Source organism: Musca autumnalis, unplaced genomic scaffold, assembly GCF_047663935.1.
Source record: "Musca autumnalis isolate F117 unplaced genomic scaffold, ASM4766393v1 scaffold_4, whole genome shotgun sequence".
NCBI classification, from domain to species: Eukaryota; Metazoa; Arthropoda; class Insecta; order Diptera; family Muscidae; genus Musca; species Musca autumnalis.
This window is the reverse complement of record NW_027411977.1, coordinates 36,947,914-36,967,028: the sequence shown is the minus strand read 5'-3', so window position 1 is coordinate 36,967,028 and position 19,115 is coordinate 36,947,914. Positions and strand designations below refer to the sequence as shown.

General features: G+C 37.6%; 1 protein-coding gene across 1 annotated transcript in view; it reads right to left on the bottom strand.

Moving 5' to 3' along the window:
* The window catches only part of Eip78C (Ecdysone-induced protein 78C), a 316,686-nt gene that overhangs the window by 289,295 nt on the left and 8,276 nt on the right, over nt 1–19,115 (bottom strand). Inside the window, exon 2 of the mRNA XM_073979819.1 lies at nt 11,841–12,352. Coding sequence (XP_073835920.1) covers nt 11,841–12,352 — 512 coding nt within the window. The remainder of the gene's footprint in view (nt 1–11,840; nt 12,353–19,115) is intronic.

The window sequence follows — 19,115 nt, the reverse complement described above, 5'->3', positions numbered from 1 at the left end:
AAAAAATCCACGTTTATTGTGGTCTATGGGTCCCCTTAAAATTCTTTAAAAAATCCACGTTTATTGTGGTCTATGGGTCCCTTTAAAATTCTTTAAAAAATCCACGTTTATTGTGGTCTATGAGCCCCCTTAAAATTCTTTAAAAATTCACGTTTATTGTGGTCCATGGGTTCCCTTAAAATTCGGTAAAAAATCCACGTTTATCGTGGTCGATGGGTCCCCTTAAAATTCTTTAAAAAAACACGTTTGTTGTGGTCTATGGGCCCCCTTAAAACTCTTTAAAAAAAACCACGTTTATTGTGGTCTATGGGTACCCTTAAAATTCTTTAAAAAAACACGTTTGTTGTGGTCTATGGGCCTCCTTAAAATTCTTTTATGGGTCGCCTTAAAATTCTTTAAAAATCCAATTTTTCAAGCCCCCTTAAAATTCTTTAAAAAATCCACGTTTATTGTGGTCCATGGGTACCCTTAAAATTCTTTAAAAAACACGTTTGTTGTGGTCTATGGGCCTCCTTAAAATTCTTTTATGGGTCGCCTTAAAATTCTTTACAAATCCAATTTTTCAAGCCCCCTTAAAATTCTTTAAAAAAATCCACGTTTATTGTCGTCCATGGGTCCCCTTAAAAATCTTTTAAAAATCCACGTTTATTGTGGTCTATGGGTCCCCTTAAAAATCTTTTAAAAAGTCACGTTTATTGTGGTTTATGGGTTCCCTTAAAAATCATTTAAAAATCCACGTTTATTGTGGTCTATGGGTCCCCTTAAAAATCTTTTAAAAATTCACGTTTATTGTGGTCTATGGGTCCCCTTAAAAATCTTTTAAAAACCCACGTTTATTGTGGTTTATGGGTTCCCTTAAAAATCTTTTAAAAATCCACGTTTATTGTGGTCTATGGGTCCCCTTAAAAATCTTTTAAAAAGCCACGTTTATTGTGGTCTATGGGTCCCCTTAAAAATCTTTTAAAAATCCACGTTTATTGTGGTCTATGGGTCCCCTTAAAAATCTTTTAAAAATCCACGTTTATTGTGGTCTATGGGTCCCCTTAAAAATCTTTTAAAAATCCACGTTTATTGTGGTCTATGGGTCCCCTTAAAAATCTTTTAAAAATCCACGTTTATTGTGGTCTATGGGTCTCCTTAAAAATCTTTTAAAAATCCACGTTTATTTTGGTCTAAGGGTCCATTTAAAAATCTTTTAAAAATCCGCGTTTATTTTGGTCTAAGGGTCCATTTAAAAATCTTTTAAAAATTCACGTTTTTTTTGGTCTAAGGGTCCATTTAAAAATCTTTTAAAAATCCACGTTTATTTTGGTCTATGGGTTCCCTTAAAAATCTTTAAAAAATCCACGTTTATTTTGGTCTAAGGGTCCATTTAAAAATCTTTAAAAAAATCCACGTTTATTTTGGTCTATGGGTCCATTTAAAAATCTTTAAAAAATACACGTTTATTGTGGTCTATGGGACTAGTTAAAAATCTTTTAAAAATCCACGTTTATTTTGGTCTAAGGGTCCATTTAAAAATCTTTTAAAAATCCACGTTTATTTTGGTCTAAGGGTCCATTTAAAAATCTTTTAAAAATCCACGTTTATTTTGGTCTAAGGGTCCATTTAAAATTCTTTAAAAAATCCACGTTTATTTTGGTCTAAGGGTCCATTTAAAAATCTTTAAAAAATCCACGTTTATTTTGGTCTATGGGTCCATTTAAAAATCTTTAAAAAATACACGTTTATTGTGGCCTATGCGACTAGTTAAAAATCTTTTAAAAATCCACGTTTATTTTGGTCTAAGGGTCCATTTAAAAATCTTTTAAAAATCCACGTTTATTTTGGTCTAAGGGTCCATTTAAAAATCTTTTAAAAATCCATAAGGGTCCATTTAAAAATCTTTTAAAAATCCACGTTTATTTTGGTCTAAGGGTCCATTTAAAAATCTTTTAAAAATCCACGTTTATTTTGGTCTAAGGGTCCATTTAAAAATCTTTTAAAAATCCACGTTTATTTTGGTCTATGGGTCCATTTAAAAATATTTAAAAAATACACGTTTATTGTGGTCTATGGGACTAGTTAAAAATCTTTTAAAAATCCACGTTTATTTTGGTCTAAGGGTCCATTTAAAAATCTTTTAAAAATCCACGTTTATTTTGGTCTAAGGGTCCATTTAAAAATCTTCTAAAAATCCACGTTTATTTTGGTCTAAGGGTCCATTTAAAAATCTTTTAAAAATCCACGTTTATTTTGGTCTATGGGTTCCCTTAAAAATCTTTTAAAAATCCACGTTTATTTTGGTCTATGGGTCCATTTAAAAATCATTAAAAAATCCACGTTTATTTTGGTTTATGGGTCCATTTAAAAATCTTTAAAAAATCCACGTTTATTTTGGTGTATGGGTCCATTTAAAAATCTTTAAAAAATCCACGTTTATTTTGGTGTATGGGTCCATTTAAAATTTAAAAAATCTACGTTTATTGTAGTATATGTTTTCCCTTAAAAATCTTTTAAAAATCCACGTTTATTTTGGTGTATGGGTCCATTTAAAATTTAAAAAATCCACGTTTATTGTGGTATATGTTTTCCCTCAAAAATCTTTTAAAAATCCACGTTTAAAAATCTTTGAAAAATCCAATTTTACATGCCTTTGGCCGTTTTTCCATCACTGGCAAGATCCCTATGTCCCGTACATTCTCCGATCTATCCCTATATTGTTTTCCTTTTGCTTTTGCTGCTCACAACACAACAACTGCCCATTGCCCAACACCGTTATAAAAGTTTAGTGCCAATGAACGTCTTTAAATTCTTGCCTAGTTTCTATAAACAACATCAAAACAACGGCGGCAGCGACAGCAACAACAACAACAATATCAGCGAAAAGAAAAATCCCACTTCTATAGAAACAAGGAACTATAAACAACGAGCACTGCCACTACTACTCTGCTACTCACTCGTTCAACGAACGACTACGATTTTTTTAAGTTCAATGACTCGTTACTACAACGTCATGGGCAAAATAACAAAAACAACAAAAACAAAATACTATGACTGCAACTCAATGCGTTATTTGTGCAAAACACACACAAACTCACACACATAGCCACAAATGCATGATTCCTCTAAGGAGAAGCCTTCCTCCTTCAGCGAACTGTTGTTAGAAAAACGCGGAGAAGAGACAGCGAGGCAAAGTTGAAGAAAATTTATTGCAAAAATTTACTTGACATAGACATCATCATAGTCGTGTTGATAGTGAAATGTGTTGTAAACAATTATTACAAATCAACAACAACAAAAAGAACAACGACTCACCAAGAACGATAACAGCAACAACAATAGCCGCATAGCCTGTAGCAGCAGCAGCAGCTTTAATAAAGACAAGCAGAAGATTCCCAATAAATGAAAGAGTAAAAACCCAACTCATAGATAATTTTCTAATACTCTGCTGCTGGCGGTTCTGGCTGTGGCACTGACGTTGATGTGACTGGCATACATGTGGGTGATATTTACCTCTTGAAGAGTTGTGAGGGGTGGATGGGTGGTTGGAAAATAATTTGCTTACACAAAGTCGTAAATTTTCTAACAAAAAATTTTAGATTCGTTTCTTGGTTTTCTTGTTAAAATAAAATTTAATGATCCATGAATTTTTTCGTGTGAAGAATGACCAAAAGCCAATTCCTGGAAGGCAAGAAACATAAGGAAGGGCATTTTTATCGTCAGTCAGCGATGATTTAGGAAGACGTTTCTTGTAATTGAAATATTTTATTTAGCAGGTTATAATAGGAAGTTCTCGCAGTCGACTTAGGATAGCTTTTCAAGAGTTTTGGATCTAACCAGCATTGTTGTTGTGTTTTTAATCAATCAATATCACTTTAGTGGAGCAGTATCCGAAGGAATGGTCCGAAATAGTCCACCTTCGAACTTGGTGTAAATTTGAGAGATATGTTACGATGTGTAAAGTGTAGACCTATGTTATTCACTACCTTCGATTCGTGCCCAACAATCATTCTAAATACTTTTTTCTACCAGAGCGTATAACTGTCGACGGCAATCATACGCCCCGTAACACGGAAATTGCAAAGGTATGTTAAATTCTAGGTTTCAGAGTTTGGGGACCTTAATTTTTATGTAAAGCAATCGGTCTCAAAAACTATCGGCGAAAGAGCGTATTGAGAGATGAATGATTTCCAATAGACTATGTTATTATCTATCATCAAACAACAAAACCTGAAGGGATCTCTCTAAAAACTTCTCATCTCTCAGTGATATGAAACCTTCTAGCAGAATCCCTCGTCCACCAAAGATTATCATGACGTATAACTACGCCCTTTAACACAGAAACTTCAACACAACTTCATCCAGTAGAGAAGAAATTCCCTGATGGGTGATGTATTAAAAACGTTATGCTAATGAGGGTATATGAGGAAAAGCCAAAAGCTTTCAGTTTTCCTTTCAATGGGAAATAATTTTGAAGGAAAACTGTATCGGGTAATATACATTTTAAAATGCGTGTAAATCGCGAAATCCTCAAAATCACTTGATGCGCATGCGGTTTCCCGATACAACGAATAGTTTTCTTTTGATTTGTATACATTTACCAAGATTTACTTTGGCGGCGGCGATGTAGCATCGTCTGCAGCCCAGCTAACAATTTTTGCCGAGATCGTACCGAATTCGGACGTATTTTCTGCACAAGTTTCCATTTCTGATGCCGTAATCGCATGCAAAACAGGTCCGAATTTGTGTGAAGCGGTTCGCAGAATTCGGAACGTTTTGCCGAGGGAAATTCGGAAAGAACATTCTAGTTTCTAGTGAAGAAATATTCGAAAATCTGAAGAAAAAAGAATTCCTTTCGAAGATTTGTTTCGAGATTCTGAAAATTTTCGGAACAAATTCTAAAAAAAATTCTAGATATTTTCTCCGTAAATCGGAAACTATTCTGATGTTTTATTAACAAGCAATATCGTGAAGACACAAAAAAACTATCCCTTGCCTTTAAATCAAATCTCGACGCATGTTCGGCAATTTTGTTCCCGAGAGAGAGAGAGAGAGAAACGAATCAAAATTTCCCATTAGAGTATGTGCAGATTACTCGCAACATTTTCGAAAACAAGCGCACGAAAGTGTGCAGAAATTCCTAAACGAAATTTTCATGAAGATCACTTCAATTTCTGAGGGAAATTTTGAGAATTCCGTACATTTTCTGAACAAACTTTGTAAACCCTCTTAAAAGAATCTAATATCAGAGTCCTTGGTAAAAATTGTTTATTGGGCAGCTCGTGGTTCATACGACGACGATATTCACCGTCAACGCAGATTGGTCCATAGATTTTTCGAAGAATTTTTCTCTCAAACACACCAAGCACTGCCTTGTCTGCTTGCGCAAGTACCCAGGCTTTTGAACCATACATCAGCACGTGTAGTATCAGCGTTTTGTATAGTGTTATTTTTTTTTTTTTTTTTTTGACGAGATGTGGCTTTAATCCTAAACTGCTTACTCAGTCCGAAGTAGCATCTGTTGGCCAACACTATTCTTCTTCGTATTTCACAACTGATGTTGTTGGTTGTGTTTACGGCGGTGCCGAGGTAGACGAAGTACCTTACTACCTCAAAATTATAGAAAACAACGTGAACAGTTGGCCCGATCTATATGGACACATTGCGCGACGACACCATTAACTTTGTCTTCTCGCCAGACCTACTTTAGCAGATTCCCTTTCGACTTGTTCAATGGTATCAGTTACTTCCTTTACTGATCGACTTATAATGTCAATGTCATCGGCATATACAAGTAACATATGGCTGTTTGTATATATTGTGCCTCTTCTTTTCACCTTCGCATCTCGTATAACCTTTTGCAGCAGAATGTTGAAAATATCACACGAAAGCTCATCACCTTGTCTATAACTCTTTTGGTACCAAACTCTTGGGATAGGTCCTTTCCTATTTTAACTGACGATCGAGTATCAGTTAATGTCATTCTACAAAGCCGAATGAGGTTTGCAGGGATACCAAATTCAGACATGTCTTGGAATACCTTTGTACGTAGGGGGCTGTCGAAGGTTGCTTTGTAATCAACAAAAAGGTGGTAAGTGTTAATCTGCATCTCTTGGGTCTTCTCCAGGATTTGCCGCAGGGTAAATATCTGGTCAATGGTGGATTTGTCAGGTCTAAAGCCGCATTAGAAAGGTCCAATTATTTCGTTGAACATGGGCTTTAGTCATTCGCACAATATCCCTGACACTATCGTGTAGGCGATAGGGAGAAGACTTATGCCCCTATAGTTAGAACATACAGTCTTATCTCTTTTCTTGGGGACGGGGCACAGGATGCTCAGGTTCCAATCGTCAAGTACTCGTTCTTCCAGCCAGATGGGGCTAACTAACTAATGAATACACCTTATCAGCGCGTCGCCTCCGGTTTTGAACAGCTCGGTTGGTAAGCCATCGGCTCCTGCTTCTTTATTATTCTTCAGCCGACTTAATGCTGTCTTTATCTCATCTTGGTTGGGCGGTATACATTTAATACCATCTTCTGGAATTGGATCTGTGGTATCGATTTCGCTACTATTGGATACCAACAGTTTGGAGAAATGCTCATTCCATATCCTTAGCACACTATCTGTATCAGTTACCAGATTACCTTGCTGGTCTGTACAGGAGGATGTGCCAGTTCCAAAGCCATCAGTTTGATGTTTCACTCCTTGGTAGAATTTTCAGACTTCATTCTGTCTCCTGTACATCTCGATTTTTTCACACTCTCGTCTTTCCATTTCTCTCTTTTTCCTGCGGAAAAGACGTTTCTTCTATCTCCTTTTCTCCCGATACCTCTCTCGTGCGCTACGCATTGCTACAGTATGGATCTGTTCCGTTTGCCAGATCCGCATCCACCACATGTCAACAATGGTGAGATGTAATGGATGTATGGAATGGGTGCATTTTCGTGGGTGCTCTGGCCTTAGTAGCACCCGGGATTACAGCGACAGGTATGTTGCTGCTTGCTGCGTCAGCACATCACCCAGTGCGTCTTCTTCGTCGTACGAACCCCCAAGACCCAAGAGTTAGAGAACTTACTCTTGAAGTCAACAGGCTAGTGGGCGAACATAAGCGGAAAAAGTGGCTAGACCATCTGAAGCAATGCAACATTGGTGCAGGAATAAGTAAATTGTGGGCAACGGTTAAATCACTCTCGAGTCCGGAAAAGAAGGATGACAGAACGGCTGTTACTTTCAACGGTGTGACAGTAACTGACCCAAAGAGGTGCGCGTGTTATTTTAACCGGCAGTTCATAGAGCACCCCGAGAGTGATAGGGCGAAGAGAAGTGTGCTACGCCGTATAAGAAGAGCTCTTCCAGCCGAGGAGGTACCACCACAATTTACGATGAGCGATGTTGCAGATGCCATCCGAAACGCTAAATAATCCAAAGCGTTGGGCCCGCACCGGATATCGATGGTAATGCTTAAGCAGCTGGATGAACCTGGAGTTAAGTATTTAACAAGTGTTCTCAACCTATCGTTAGCCACCCATGTTGTACCGGATGCCTGGAAAGTTGGCAGGGTGGTCCCGCTACTGAAGCATGACAAGGATGCCAGCAGAGGTGAATCGTACAGGCCGATTTCACTCCTGTCGCCAGTAGCAAATATCCTAGAGGCGCTACTCCTCCCCACGATGAGAAGGTGTTTTCCATTTGCCCAACATCAACATGGATTTCGGAAAATGCATAGTACTACAACAGCATTAGACGCCATATCCACACATATCAGTAGAGGACTGAACCAGAAAAGGCCGTGCGACCGAACAGTCATGGTGGCTCTTGACCTATCGAAGGCCTTCGATACCGTCAACCATGCCAAGCTGTTCGAGGATATAGAGAAAACTAATCTCCAGCCATGTTTGAAACGTTGGGTAATCAACTATATGTGTGGACGCCAGTCGTTTGTAGAATTCAGAAACAAGAAGTCCAAAACCCGTAGAGTGAAACAGGGAGTTCCCCAAGGAGGGGTGATATCTCCGGAACTGTTTAACCTCTACCTTTCTGAAATTCCACACCCTCCAGACGGCATAGAGACCGTGATGTATGCGGATGATTGTACGATCTTGGCGTCGGGTCCTATCGTCGATGACATATGTGATAGGTTAAATGTCTACATAGCTGACCTAGTACAGTTCTTCCATCTGAGGAATATGAAAATATCCGCCGCTAAATCCACAGCCACGCTGTTCACCACATGGACGGCTGAGATGAGGCTCCCACTGAACATATTGGTCGATGGTGCACTGATTCCGACCACTAACTACCCTAAAATACTGGGTGTAACGTTCGATAGCATGTTCAAGTCGTCCGCGCATGCCACAGCTATTTTCAATAAGATCAGAAGTAGGAACAAGGTTCTCAAGTCGCTGGCCGGCAGCACTTGGGGTGCTGATAAAGAAACCTTGTTGACCACCTACAATGCAATAGGCCGGTCTGTGGTAAGCTATGCGGCGCCAGCGTGGTCCGCAAAGGTTAGCGCATCGCAGTGGAAGAAGATTCAAACCTGCCAGAATGCCGCCCTGAGGACTGCAACAGGGTGCCTCCTCATGACACCAGTGGACCATCTTCATGAGGAGGCGAAGGTTTTACCGGTGCGTCAGCACAATAAGATGTTGTCGATGCAGTACCTGCTTGGGTGTTACCGCAGTGAGCATCCCTGTCACGATTTAATGGACAGGCTCCCCCCCACCCAGGCACGTCAGGAGAGACCTTCATGATCTAGAGAGAGAGGTCCAAAGGTATAAAAGAGAACTGCTAGATCAACGAGCCTATCAGGCAGGCTTGAATCGCATTCACACCAACATGGTTGCGCAAGCAGTACGAAGATACAGTGTGAATGCCGTACTTGGAAACCATGCCCCATCCATTGCAGCAGAAGAACGACAGCTGCCAAGGCAAACACGAGTGGTTTTAGCTCAGTTAAGATCCGGACGATGCAGCCCCCTCAATTCGTATTGGGCCAGAATTGACGCCACGATACCCAACATATGCCCAGCATGTGGATTGGGACCACACGATACTCTGCATTTATTCAACTGCCCAGCTAACCCCACTCACCTGTCTCCTCATTCTTTATGGACGCAACCAGTCCAGGTTGCAGAATTCTTGAGTCTGGATACATAGGAACTTGATAACTGAAATAATACACGAACGAACATATATGCGTTGCTACAACAACAACAACAACCATGTTTTTGCAGCTGCAAATCAGCCTCATGCCATTGGCAGATGTTTCACTGTGGAGACTGAATTTCCCGACTGTTGGGCCAAAGATATTCTCCTTTCCAATTTTGGCATTAAAATCGCCTAGAATGATTTTAATGTCATGGGCAGGGCAACGGTCATATGTTTCTTCTAAGCGCTTGTAAAATATTCTTTGGTCTGTACGTCCTTGTCTTCAGTGGAAGCATGAGCGCAAATAAAGCTGACGTTGAAGAATTTTGCTTTTAAGACTGTGCCAAAAATTGGAACTCAAGGTCTGTGCGGTGGAAAATTCCTTTTGGAGATGAAAGCCCTTAGTGAGTATATTAAGAACCCAAAAGGAAATTTTCCCCATAGGTCAAGTTTCTGAGATATCGCGCGATGAATTTTTTGAATTTTCGCCTGTGATGCTTGAGCAAATAGCTTTATATCTCTGTTTGCTGTTATTGTAGCTTCATATTGAGATTACATGTCTTCAGTCAAATCGAATGGCGAATCTTTTTGTAGAACATTTCATTCTTCTAACTCAATTCCTTGCATGTCCTTTTCGTCCTTTCTTTCTTGAACCGTAGTAAAAGTACCACAAGATGAGATTTTACAGCATCCAAATATTCCACAAAAATGTTGCTCAGAGAATTTTAGGTATGGTTCTCATTGACAACTAATCGATATTGTCACGTTTTCATTGTCTTTTTTTACATTTACCCGGTTTTTGTTCAGAAAAAACCTGTGTTTTGTTTTTCTGTATATTCGTTATTTGTTATGTATTGGTAGGTAGACATACCCATTGGTTATCGCTTATATTGACATCTGGGATGTATCTGAAATATTTACCATATATAGCTCCCGATATGCTGAACACGTTAATGACAAATTTCCTTGGAGAATAGATCCGGTTATCTAATATTTTGAACCGGATATAGCGATATAAAACCCGGATTTTTTACCGATTTTAAGTAACCGATTAAGGTTATATGTATACCATTAGAAAGCTAATAAAATTGCCAATCAGGGAAAATAAATTGTTTGACAGCATCTTACCTGAGTTCGGTGCTAAAACAAAAAACCCGTATTCTTGAACCGTTTTTAAGGAAAAATATCACTGCGCGTAAATATGAAGATCAGAGCTTGGTGGGTGAAATATTCTTTTAGCCGATGAAAGTTCATGAATTTAATATTATGAACCCGGAAGGACAGTTATGCCGTAGGTCAAACTTCTGAGTTATGGCGTGATACATACATTCTTGATGAACTTTAAGAGCACGACAATAAACCCGTAACATAAATTCCATTTCGCTATAACTCAGAAGTTTGACCTACGGCATAACTGTCCTTCCGGGTTCATAATATTAAATTCATCAACTTTCATCGGCCAAAAGAATATTTCACCCACCAAGCTCTGATCTTCATATTTACGCGCAGTGATATTTTTCCTTAAAAACGGTTCAAGAATACGGGTGTTAAAGGCAGTTCCCCAGGTGACATAACGGGGAGGTCAGTGTCCACATGAGATGAAAGAGGGAGCAAGATAAATCTTGGGCTTTGCCATGTTAAAGCCGGTCAGGACCGTTCCTTGGTATCTTCCATCCAATGGGTGACGACCCATTGAATAGCTAACCTATATTGAACCGCATGGGTTATTTATGGGGCTACGACAGTTCACCATGTCGTATAAATGTTGACGATAATCATACGCCCATTGTTACAGAAATTACAAAGATATAGTTTGCTAAAATATACATAGATTTGAGAGTGTACGGATTTAATAGCCGTTAATCCTTGCTAAATACATTTCGAAACACCTCATTTTTTCAATTTTTCCGTACCACAATCAAATTCCTTCAATATAATGCAATAATTAAATTAAAAGTCTTCAAATGCTTACAAACCTTCTACCCCATACCGCCGCACGTACACACACAGCGAATAATATCTCGTTCCCATTGAACAGCTAAAGCTGTCATACGGAAAACATTTCCAGTAGTGATGATCAATTGTCTTGGCACCCATTCAATTGCAACTGTCCAACAAAGTGAAACAATGTTGCAAATGCTGGTGCTGCTGTTGCAATTTTAGATGCTCAGTTCAAATACTGGTATCTATCTGTCAGATAGAGAGAAGAGGGGGAGATGGAATGGTATGTGGTGCAACAAAAGCATTCTTTTGATTCCTTCTTACTTTGTTTTTCTTTTCAAATCTTCCTTTTCTAGAATAACACAAACGAAATGATACATAGTTTTCAATGAGTTCCTGAAAGAGGGGGTTTGTCCATCTATCACAAGGGAATTGAAATCCCAACAACCACCAACACAAAGAAGGCAACAACACAATCATCTTCCATACGTTGTGTGAAATCCAACACCATATAGCTCATCTCAATAACAACTATGTATTTGTATTAGAGCGAGAGTAATATCTTATGGATGACTGGTTGATTGGATGGACGGATAGATGAATAGAAGATGTATGACCATTTCCTGGGTCATGGATTTTCAAACAGTAAAGTAAAGAAAAAACTACAACACCTATACAAATCTATATCCCAAATGTAATTTATAATCATTCCCATTGGAGAGATTATTAGCGAGCTTACTTGGTAGTGAGTGAGCAATGTACTTACCTGTTAGTATTAGTCCGGTTGTATCACTGGATGCTGGTGATGCTGTTGTTGAGCTTACTGATGTCTGACCATCTGGACTTTGTGATTGCTCTGGTAAACTGATGGGAGTGGGTGGTGTTAACGATGGTGATGATATCTGTGATGACGATGATGATGACAACGACGATGATGATGATGATGCTGCCGATGCTGATGCGGATGCTGTTGATGACGATGAAGATGATGATGCCAATGACAATGATGATGATATTCTGTTTGCTTGAACGGCGGCAGCTGCACTTGATGCTGCTGCAGCTGCTTTGGTTGTTAATATTGTTGTTGTTGTCAGTGATGAAATAGATGTTGTTTTTGTAGTTTGAGCTGTTGCCTCAATGTCCAAGGACTGTACCGATGTTGTGTGTAATTCCCCTAATCCTTTGTCTATTTCTTGAAGAATACCAAAATTGGGATATGAATAGATTGCCACTGTTTCACTGTTATCACTATCGCTGCAGGTGTTATTGTTGTTGACACTAGAAATGAAAAATACGCTATTGTATTAAAACAAATTGGGAAGAAAAATAATATTTTGTTTGTATAATGAAATTTTAAAAAAATAATTTTCACATTTCTCATAAAAACAATTTTTGGTTAGGTTTACGACGTTTTCGACCAGAGGCTTACACAGAGGATGTTTTAGACATATATGTCGTGTGTATGTATTATTAGCTACAACGATTAGTAACACCGTAATTACAAAACGTATCCGTTAAAGTATAGCTTTCTATTTACATTAGAAATCATTATCTTCCCTAAACTTTCTTCAGTAATATTAGGATCTTTCTTTACAGATTGCCTCAAGAAATTTATTACAGGATAGGCTACTGTAATGATTTTCTTTGTCTGCCAATGAAGACGTTATTTCTAGGAGTCCATACAAATTATCTTCGGGCTATCTATAAATACTCCTCGCCTACCAAAGATCACTATGACGTATGATTGTCGACGACAGTCATACGTCTCTTTACATTAATATCACACAGATATCCTTCTTTGAAGATTAGATTTAGATTATGGGACCATAATGACAGTTAATTATTATTATTATTTATTAATCATCGGATAGATTGCTTCACGATAAGTCTAAAATTACATTACAAGTCTCTAATTATAAGATTCTCCATGTTGCATATACAGACATAGTAGTATCTCTTCTTCCAAAGAAGCTAAAGCTGTCATACGGAAAATATTTTGAGTGGCGACCAATTGTCCTGGATCATTCGAATTATTTTTAACCATCTAAAAAGCATTGCCTTGATGTAAAACTGTCGACAACAGTCGTACGCCCTTTGGTATATAAATGCAAAAATATCGTTCTTTGATGTAAAAACAGGAAAGTAAAGTTAGGAAAAAACAAGTAAGAACGGCGTTAAGTTCGGCCGGGCCGAACTTGTTATACCCTCCACCACAAGCTGTATTGAAGTAAAATGGAATAATTAGTTTCCTTTCGTGTATGAAGAAGACTTAATACTAAAATTCAGCAATTTCGGTAAAACAATGTGAGGCACCGTGCTATGGGGGCTATTTTAAAACGTCGATCTATACCGACAAATTTCTTACGGAGAGTTTTTAGACTCAAAGAAGACTAAATACCAAATTTCCTATATTTCGGTAAGCGAATGTGGCTAAAACTTAAAAAATACCGAAAATCAAGAAGTACTCTTCTATGGGGATATAGGAAGACGTGGACCTATACTGATAATACTCTTCTGGAATATTTTATAACTCTTGGAAGACTAAATAACGAATTTCAGCCATTTCGGTGGGATATTGATGTCACAATCTTCAGTATTACGAAAATCGGGAGGTACCGTTCAAAGGGGGCTATATCGAATCGTGGGCCAATATGAAAGCGTGGACCTGTACAGACAAATTTCTGGCGAACAATTTTATATCACATTGAAGACTAAATACCAAATTTCAGCCATTTTGGTGGAATATTGAAGCCACAACCTTCAAAATACGGAAAATCGGGAGGTACCTTTCCATGGGGGCCATATGAAGGCGTGGACCTATACCGACAAATTTACGGGGGAAGTTTGAGTACCCCCAACGAAGTCTAAATAACAAATTTCAGCCATTTCGGTAGAATATTGAGGCCACAATGTTCAAAATACCGAAAATCGGGAGGTACCGTTCTATGGGGGCTATATGAAGGCATGGACGGATACCGACAAAGTTCTAGAAGAACGTTTTATACCACCAACCTAGACTAAGTACCAACCTTCAAGGGAGGACCGATATGGGCCATTTTAGAAGTAAAACTAGATTTTGACAAAACATTAGGAGAACCAAAGTTTGGACCAAAATGGTTCATCAAGCATTTTAGTGACATTTTATTGGGGCAGAAGTACCAGAAGTTGTGGTCCAGTATTGCCCCATGAAACTAAGTTTGGATAAAATATGACGAAGACCAAATGTTGGACCAAATCGGTTGAACAGTTCGAGAGTTATCGTGGCATATGGTTTTTTACACCTTTCGGGTTGTTTTCCCAAGAAATATGGACTTGCCCCTGAAATAACTTTTACCGTCGTAATGGAGGTAGCGAATGCAAATCGCTTTAACAAAGTGATTCGAGAGCAGGTCTTAAAGAGAACTTATCCGAAATTTTGTGTGGGAGGTACCAGAAGGAGTAGACAAATATAGTCCATATTTGAACCTGATCTATGTCTGGTAGATATAATAGGATGTGCAGAGTATGGATTACATCGGTCACTCCCTTCAAGAGTTATCGTGCGCACAATTTTTCCGAACATTTTTGAACTTTTGTGAGCGAGGTACCTAAAGGTGTGGACCGATACGACTTATCTTCGAACTTAAACTAAGTTTGCACAAAATATTACAAAGACCAATTTGTGGACCTTATCGGCAGATCCGTTCGAGAGTTATCTTGCGCTCCAACCACTACAAAGGGTTTCATAGGGCTTTTTGTAACTTTCAGGCTATTTTCTCAGGAAGTATGGACTTGCCCCTAATGAATCTTATACCGTTATATGGGGGACAGTGAATGCAAGTTGCTACAACAAAAATCAAAGCGATTCGTGATCAGTTCCTAATCTGAACTTTTCCGAAATTTTTGTGTGGGAGGTACCAGAAGGAGTGGACCGATTGAGTCCATTTCCGAACATCATCTAAGTCTGGTAGAAATTTCACGATGTGCAAAGTATGGACCAAATCTGTTAATTCCTTTAAAAGTTATAGTGCGCACAAATTTTCCGAACATTTCGGAAATTTTGTGGGGGAGGTACCGGAAAGAGTGGACCGATATAACCTATCTTCGAAAGCCAAATTTTGGACCCAATCGGTTGATCCGTTCGAGAGTTATCATGCGCACCAGCCAGACAGACGGACGAACATGGCTAAATCAACTCGAAATTGTCTGAAACACATTTCGTCCAAACATACTTGGGTCTAAAACCATTATTTCGATGAGGCCCGTATGAAAGTGTATATACCCTCGTTAGCATAAGTGCTGAGGGTATAAACACAAAATCCGCGACCAATACTTAGTTAAATGTTTTCATTCGTAAAATAAATAATTTTCCTTTGCAATTAATTGTATTTCAGTAGGCCTATCCTGTAACTTTTTAACAATCCGACAATCGACAACGTTCTCGACACTAACAATTGTTTGCATTGTGCTAATCTGTAAAAATGTAGACAAATTGACGATAAACTTTCAAAAGCGTTCAATTTTGAATGTAATATTGATCATTTTTGTCGATTTTTTAACAACGACAATTTTGGTGTTGTTTCTATAACGACATTTTTAACAAAAGTTATTAAAATTTGTTTACAGAATACCAAGGTTGTTAATTATGTTGTTAAAATGAGTTTCTCGAAAAAATAACAATATCGACTGTCGTTAAAAAGTTAGAGAATAGGCCCACAGATATGGAAATGCTATTCAGACTATCTATTAGGACTCTCAGCAGGTAACATAGCCAACAATGAATCGCTTCACCGTCAATTGTCAAGACTCTGACAATGATAATAATAACACTGTGCAACAAGAAAATTATTAACCATATTCTGACACCGCAGTGTGATAGATTACCAAAAATGAGAAGACACGTGTCTCGCCGTTTTTCCCTATCTCATCAACTTTCGCGGTTATAGGCCTCCAAAGGTTTGAGGCTTTGATCTAGAAAGGCTCATTTAGTCGGGACTATATCTTCCAAACCGTTAGGAAATTTGAATTTATCTCGGAAGCAAAGTTGTAGCTCTTGTCTTAAAGAACAAAAATTGTGAACACATATAATCCATCAAGCTTCATCTTCAAGGTCAAAATCGCCATGGTCAAATTTCTTTTAAAAATTTTCTCAAGTTTTGTTATACAGCTTTCAAACCGATCAAAATTGGAGCAAACAACCAATTAGAAAAATGTACCTTAGATCTGAGTAAACAACTTTCTAAAACATACGAACTCTGTAGAAACGGATCTTAATGGTCAAAATAGCAAAACAATTGCGATTTTTATCTTCTTTTCTAGGATTTTGCTCCATAGATATTAAACCGTTCAAAATTCAAGAAAACAATCAACCACAATAGTGTAGCAAAGGCATCAATAAACAACTTTCTGGAACATGCGAAATGTCTATGAACGGTTCTTAATGGTAAAAATAGCAAAAATCTTTTGAAAATATCCAATTTTTATAATTTTTTCTCGGACTCTGGTCCAAAGATACGCAACCGCCCAAAAATTAAGGATACCGTCAACCACAAAAATGTACCTAAGATTTCAATAAACAACTTTTTAGAACATATGAAGATTCTAGGAATGATTCTTAGGGCTGAAAATCACGAACAATTAAATTTTTTAACATTCCCCCTGCACAGGTTTGGAAATAACAAACTGTTAAAAACTCAAGGAAATTTGAAAGGTTTGTTTGTTATTTACAGACCTGTAGGCCTATTCTGTAACTTTTATCGATTGAAAAGTTGTTAAAATTTCTTTTGTTTTTGTAACAAATACAAAACAAACAAATGAAATTGTTGTAAAATAAACATTGAGTAAAGTTGTTAAAAAGTTACAGAATAGGCCCCCTGAACAGGAAAGAATGATCTAAAATAATTTAATTTTGAACTTGAAGAATCGTTCCTATCCTTAATTTTTGGGCGGCTGCGTATCTTTGGACCAAAGTCGGAGAAAAAAGTATAAAAATTGGATATTTTCAAAAGATTTTTGCTATTTTTACCATTAAGAACCGTTCATAGACATGTCGCATATTCCCGAAAGTTGTTTATTGATGCCTTTGCTACACTATTGTGGTTGATTGTTTTCTTGAATTTTGAACGGTTTAATATCTATGGAGCAGAATCCTAGAAAAGAGGATAAAAATCGCAATTGTTTTGCTATTTTGACCATTAAGATCCGTTTCTACAGAGTTCGTATGTTCTAGAAAGTTGTTTACTAAGATCTAAGGTACATTTTTCTAATTGGTTGTTTGCTCCAATTTTGATCGGTTTGAAAGCTATATAACAAAACTTGAGAAAATTTTTAAATGAAATTTGACCCTGGCGATTTTGACCTTGTAGATGAAGCTTGATGGATTATATGTGTTCACAATTTTTGTTCTTTAAGACAAGAGCTACAACTTTGCCTCCGAGATAAATTTAAATTTCCTAACGGTTTGGAAGTTATATTCCTGACTAATGACCCTTTGTACATCAAAGCATCAAACCTTTGGAAGCCTATAACCGCGAAAGTTGATGAGATAGGGAAAAACGGCGAGACACGTGTCTTCTCATTTTTGGTGTTCTATCACACTGTGGTGTCAGAATATGGTTAATAAAACATGACTCAAAAAATTACACACAGTGTAATTGTTCCACAAACATCCCATACGGGACAAGGGAGACATCTCTCATATCAATGAGTGTACCCCGATTCATATTAGCTCAATGATAAGGGTCCTACTGTTTATTGCCGAGTCCGAACGGCGCACAGTGGTTCAGAATCGTTTATCCCTGGTCAAAATTCTGTAACTTTTGAACGGATATAGATATATTCATAATTTTTTTGTTAGACAGATTACACAATCAGCGGTAAAGATCGGTCCGGTAGTTGCAGAGAAATTCAAGGTCAAAGTTAAACTTTTGAGTTTTTTAACTATTTTTCATCAAAATATGAGTGTTTTTGTGGTTTTTATATCTTCCTATGTATTAAAGATGGTCAAACACCAACAAATAAACAAAATAATTACCAAAAAAACTAAAAAAAAATTCGGAAAAATGTCGAAACACAATTTTTTCAAAAATTAGTAAACAAAATTTTACAAAACAAAATTTAAATTTTTTCAAAAATTAAAAAAAAATTCTTCTTGGGTTTTAATAAAACTTATATAACTCGTATAAAAACTCATATACTCAAAAAGTTGTAATTTGTGTCAAAAAACTGTAATTCATATGGAAACAGTATAGAAAAACACACATTTTTACCCATGTAATTTCAATAAATTGAAAAAAGTGTTAAACGGACGGAACGGGACGGGTACAAAAGTATATATGGGCTCGAAGAGGAGACTTTCGGGCATCTTTCCGTGAAAACAGAACTTTGTTCCATGTTGTTCCACAAAAATTCTAGCCCACTAAATTTGGAAATTCATAAAATTTAGTACCCGAGGAAAAATAAAATAGATGATGTTGTGTAAACGCTACGGTAATTTACTAAAACGATTTTTAAAGACCACAATCCTACCTACCTTACAAAAGAACAATGAACACAATAACTGTTATAGTTTCAGAGAAATAGCTTCGTCTTTCTCCAGAAATTTGCAGAAATTACGTATTTCCCAAAAATGGGGAAAATGCTCGTCTTTGGGGGCACGCCACGCCCACACCTTCCAATATTTGAGCCTAATTTTTTGATTTCCTTAGTTTCAACATGTTTACTATCGAATCCCATATAGAAATTAAATATCTTTGACAAAACAAAATTTTGATTTTTGGCCAGGAAAATCGATTCCTGAACCATTGTGCGGCATGTGCTAAGACACCACTTGTAGAGAAGTTTTACAAGGCTGAAGTACTCAGGAAATGTCGCCAACATTACCGAGGGGTATTTTGCCACCGTTGAAATTTTTGATGTTGCCTGGCCGGGGAATCGATCCCACGACCTTTAGTGTGCAAGGCTGGTGTGCATACCATTGCACCACGGTGGCACCCTCTTACAATGATATGTTTCATTAAATATTAGATTTAGAATGTGGTGATATAATGATCGTTAGTGTTAT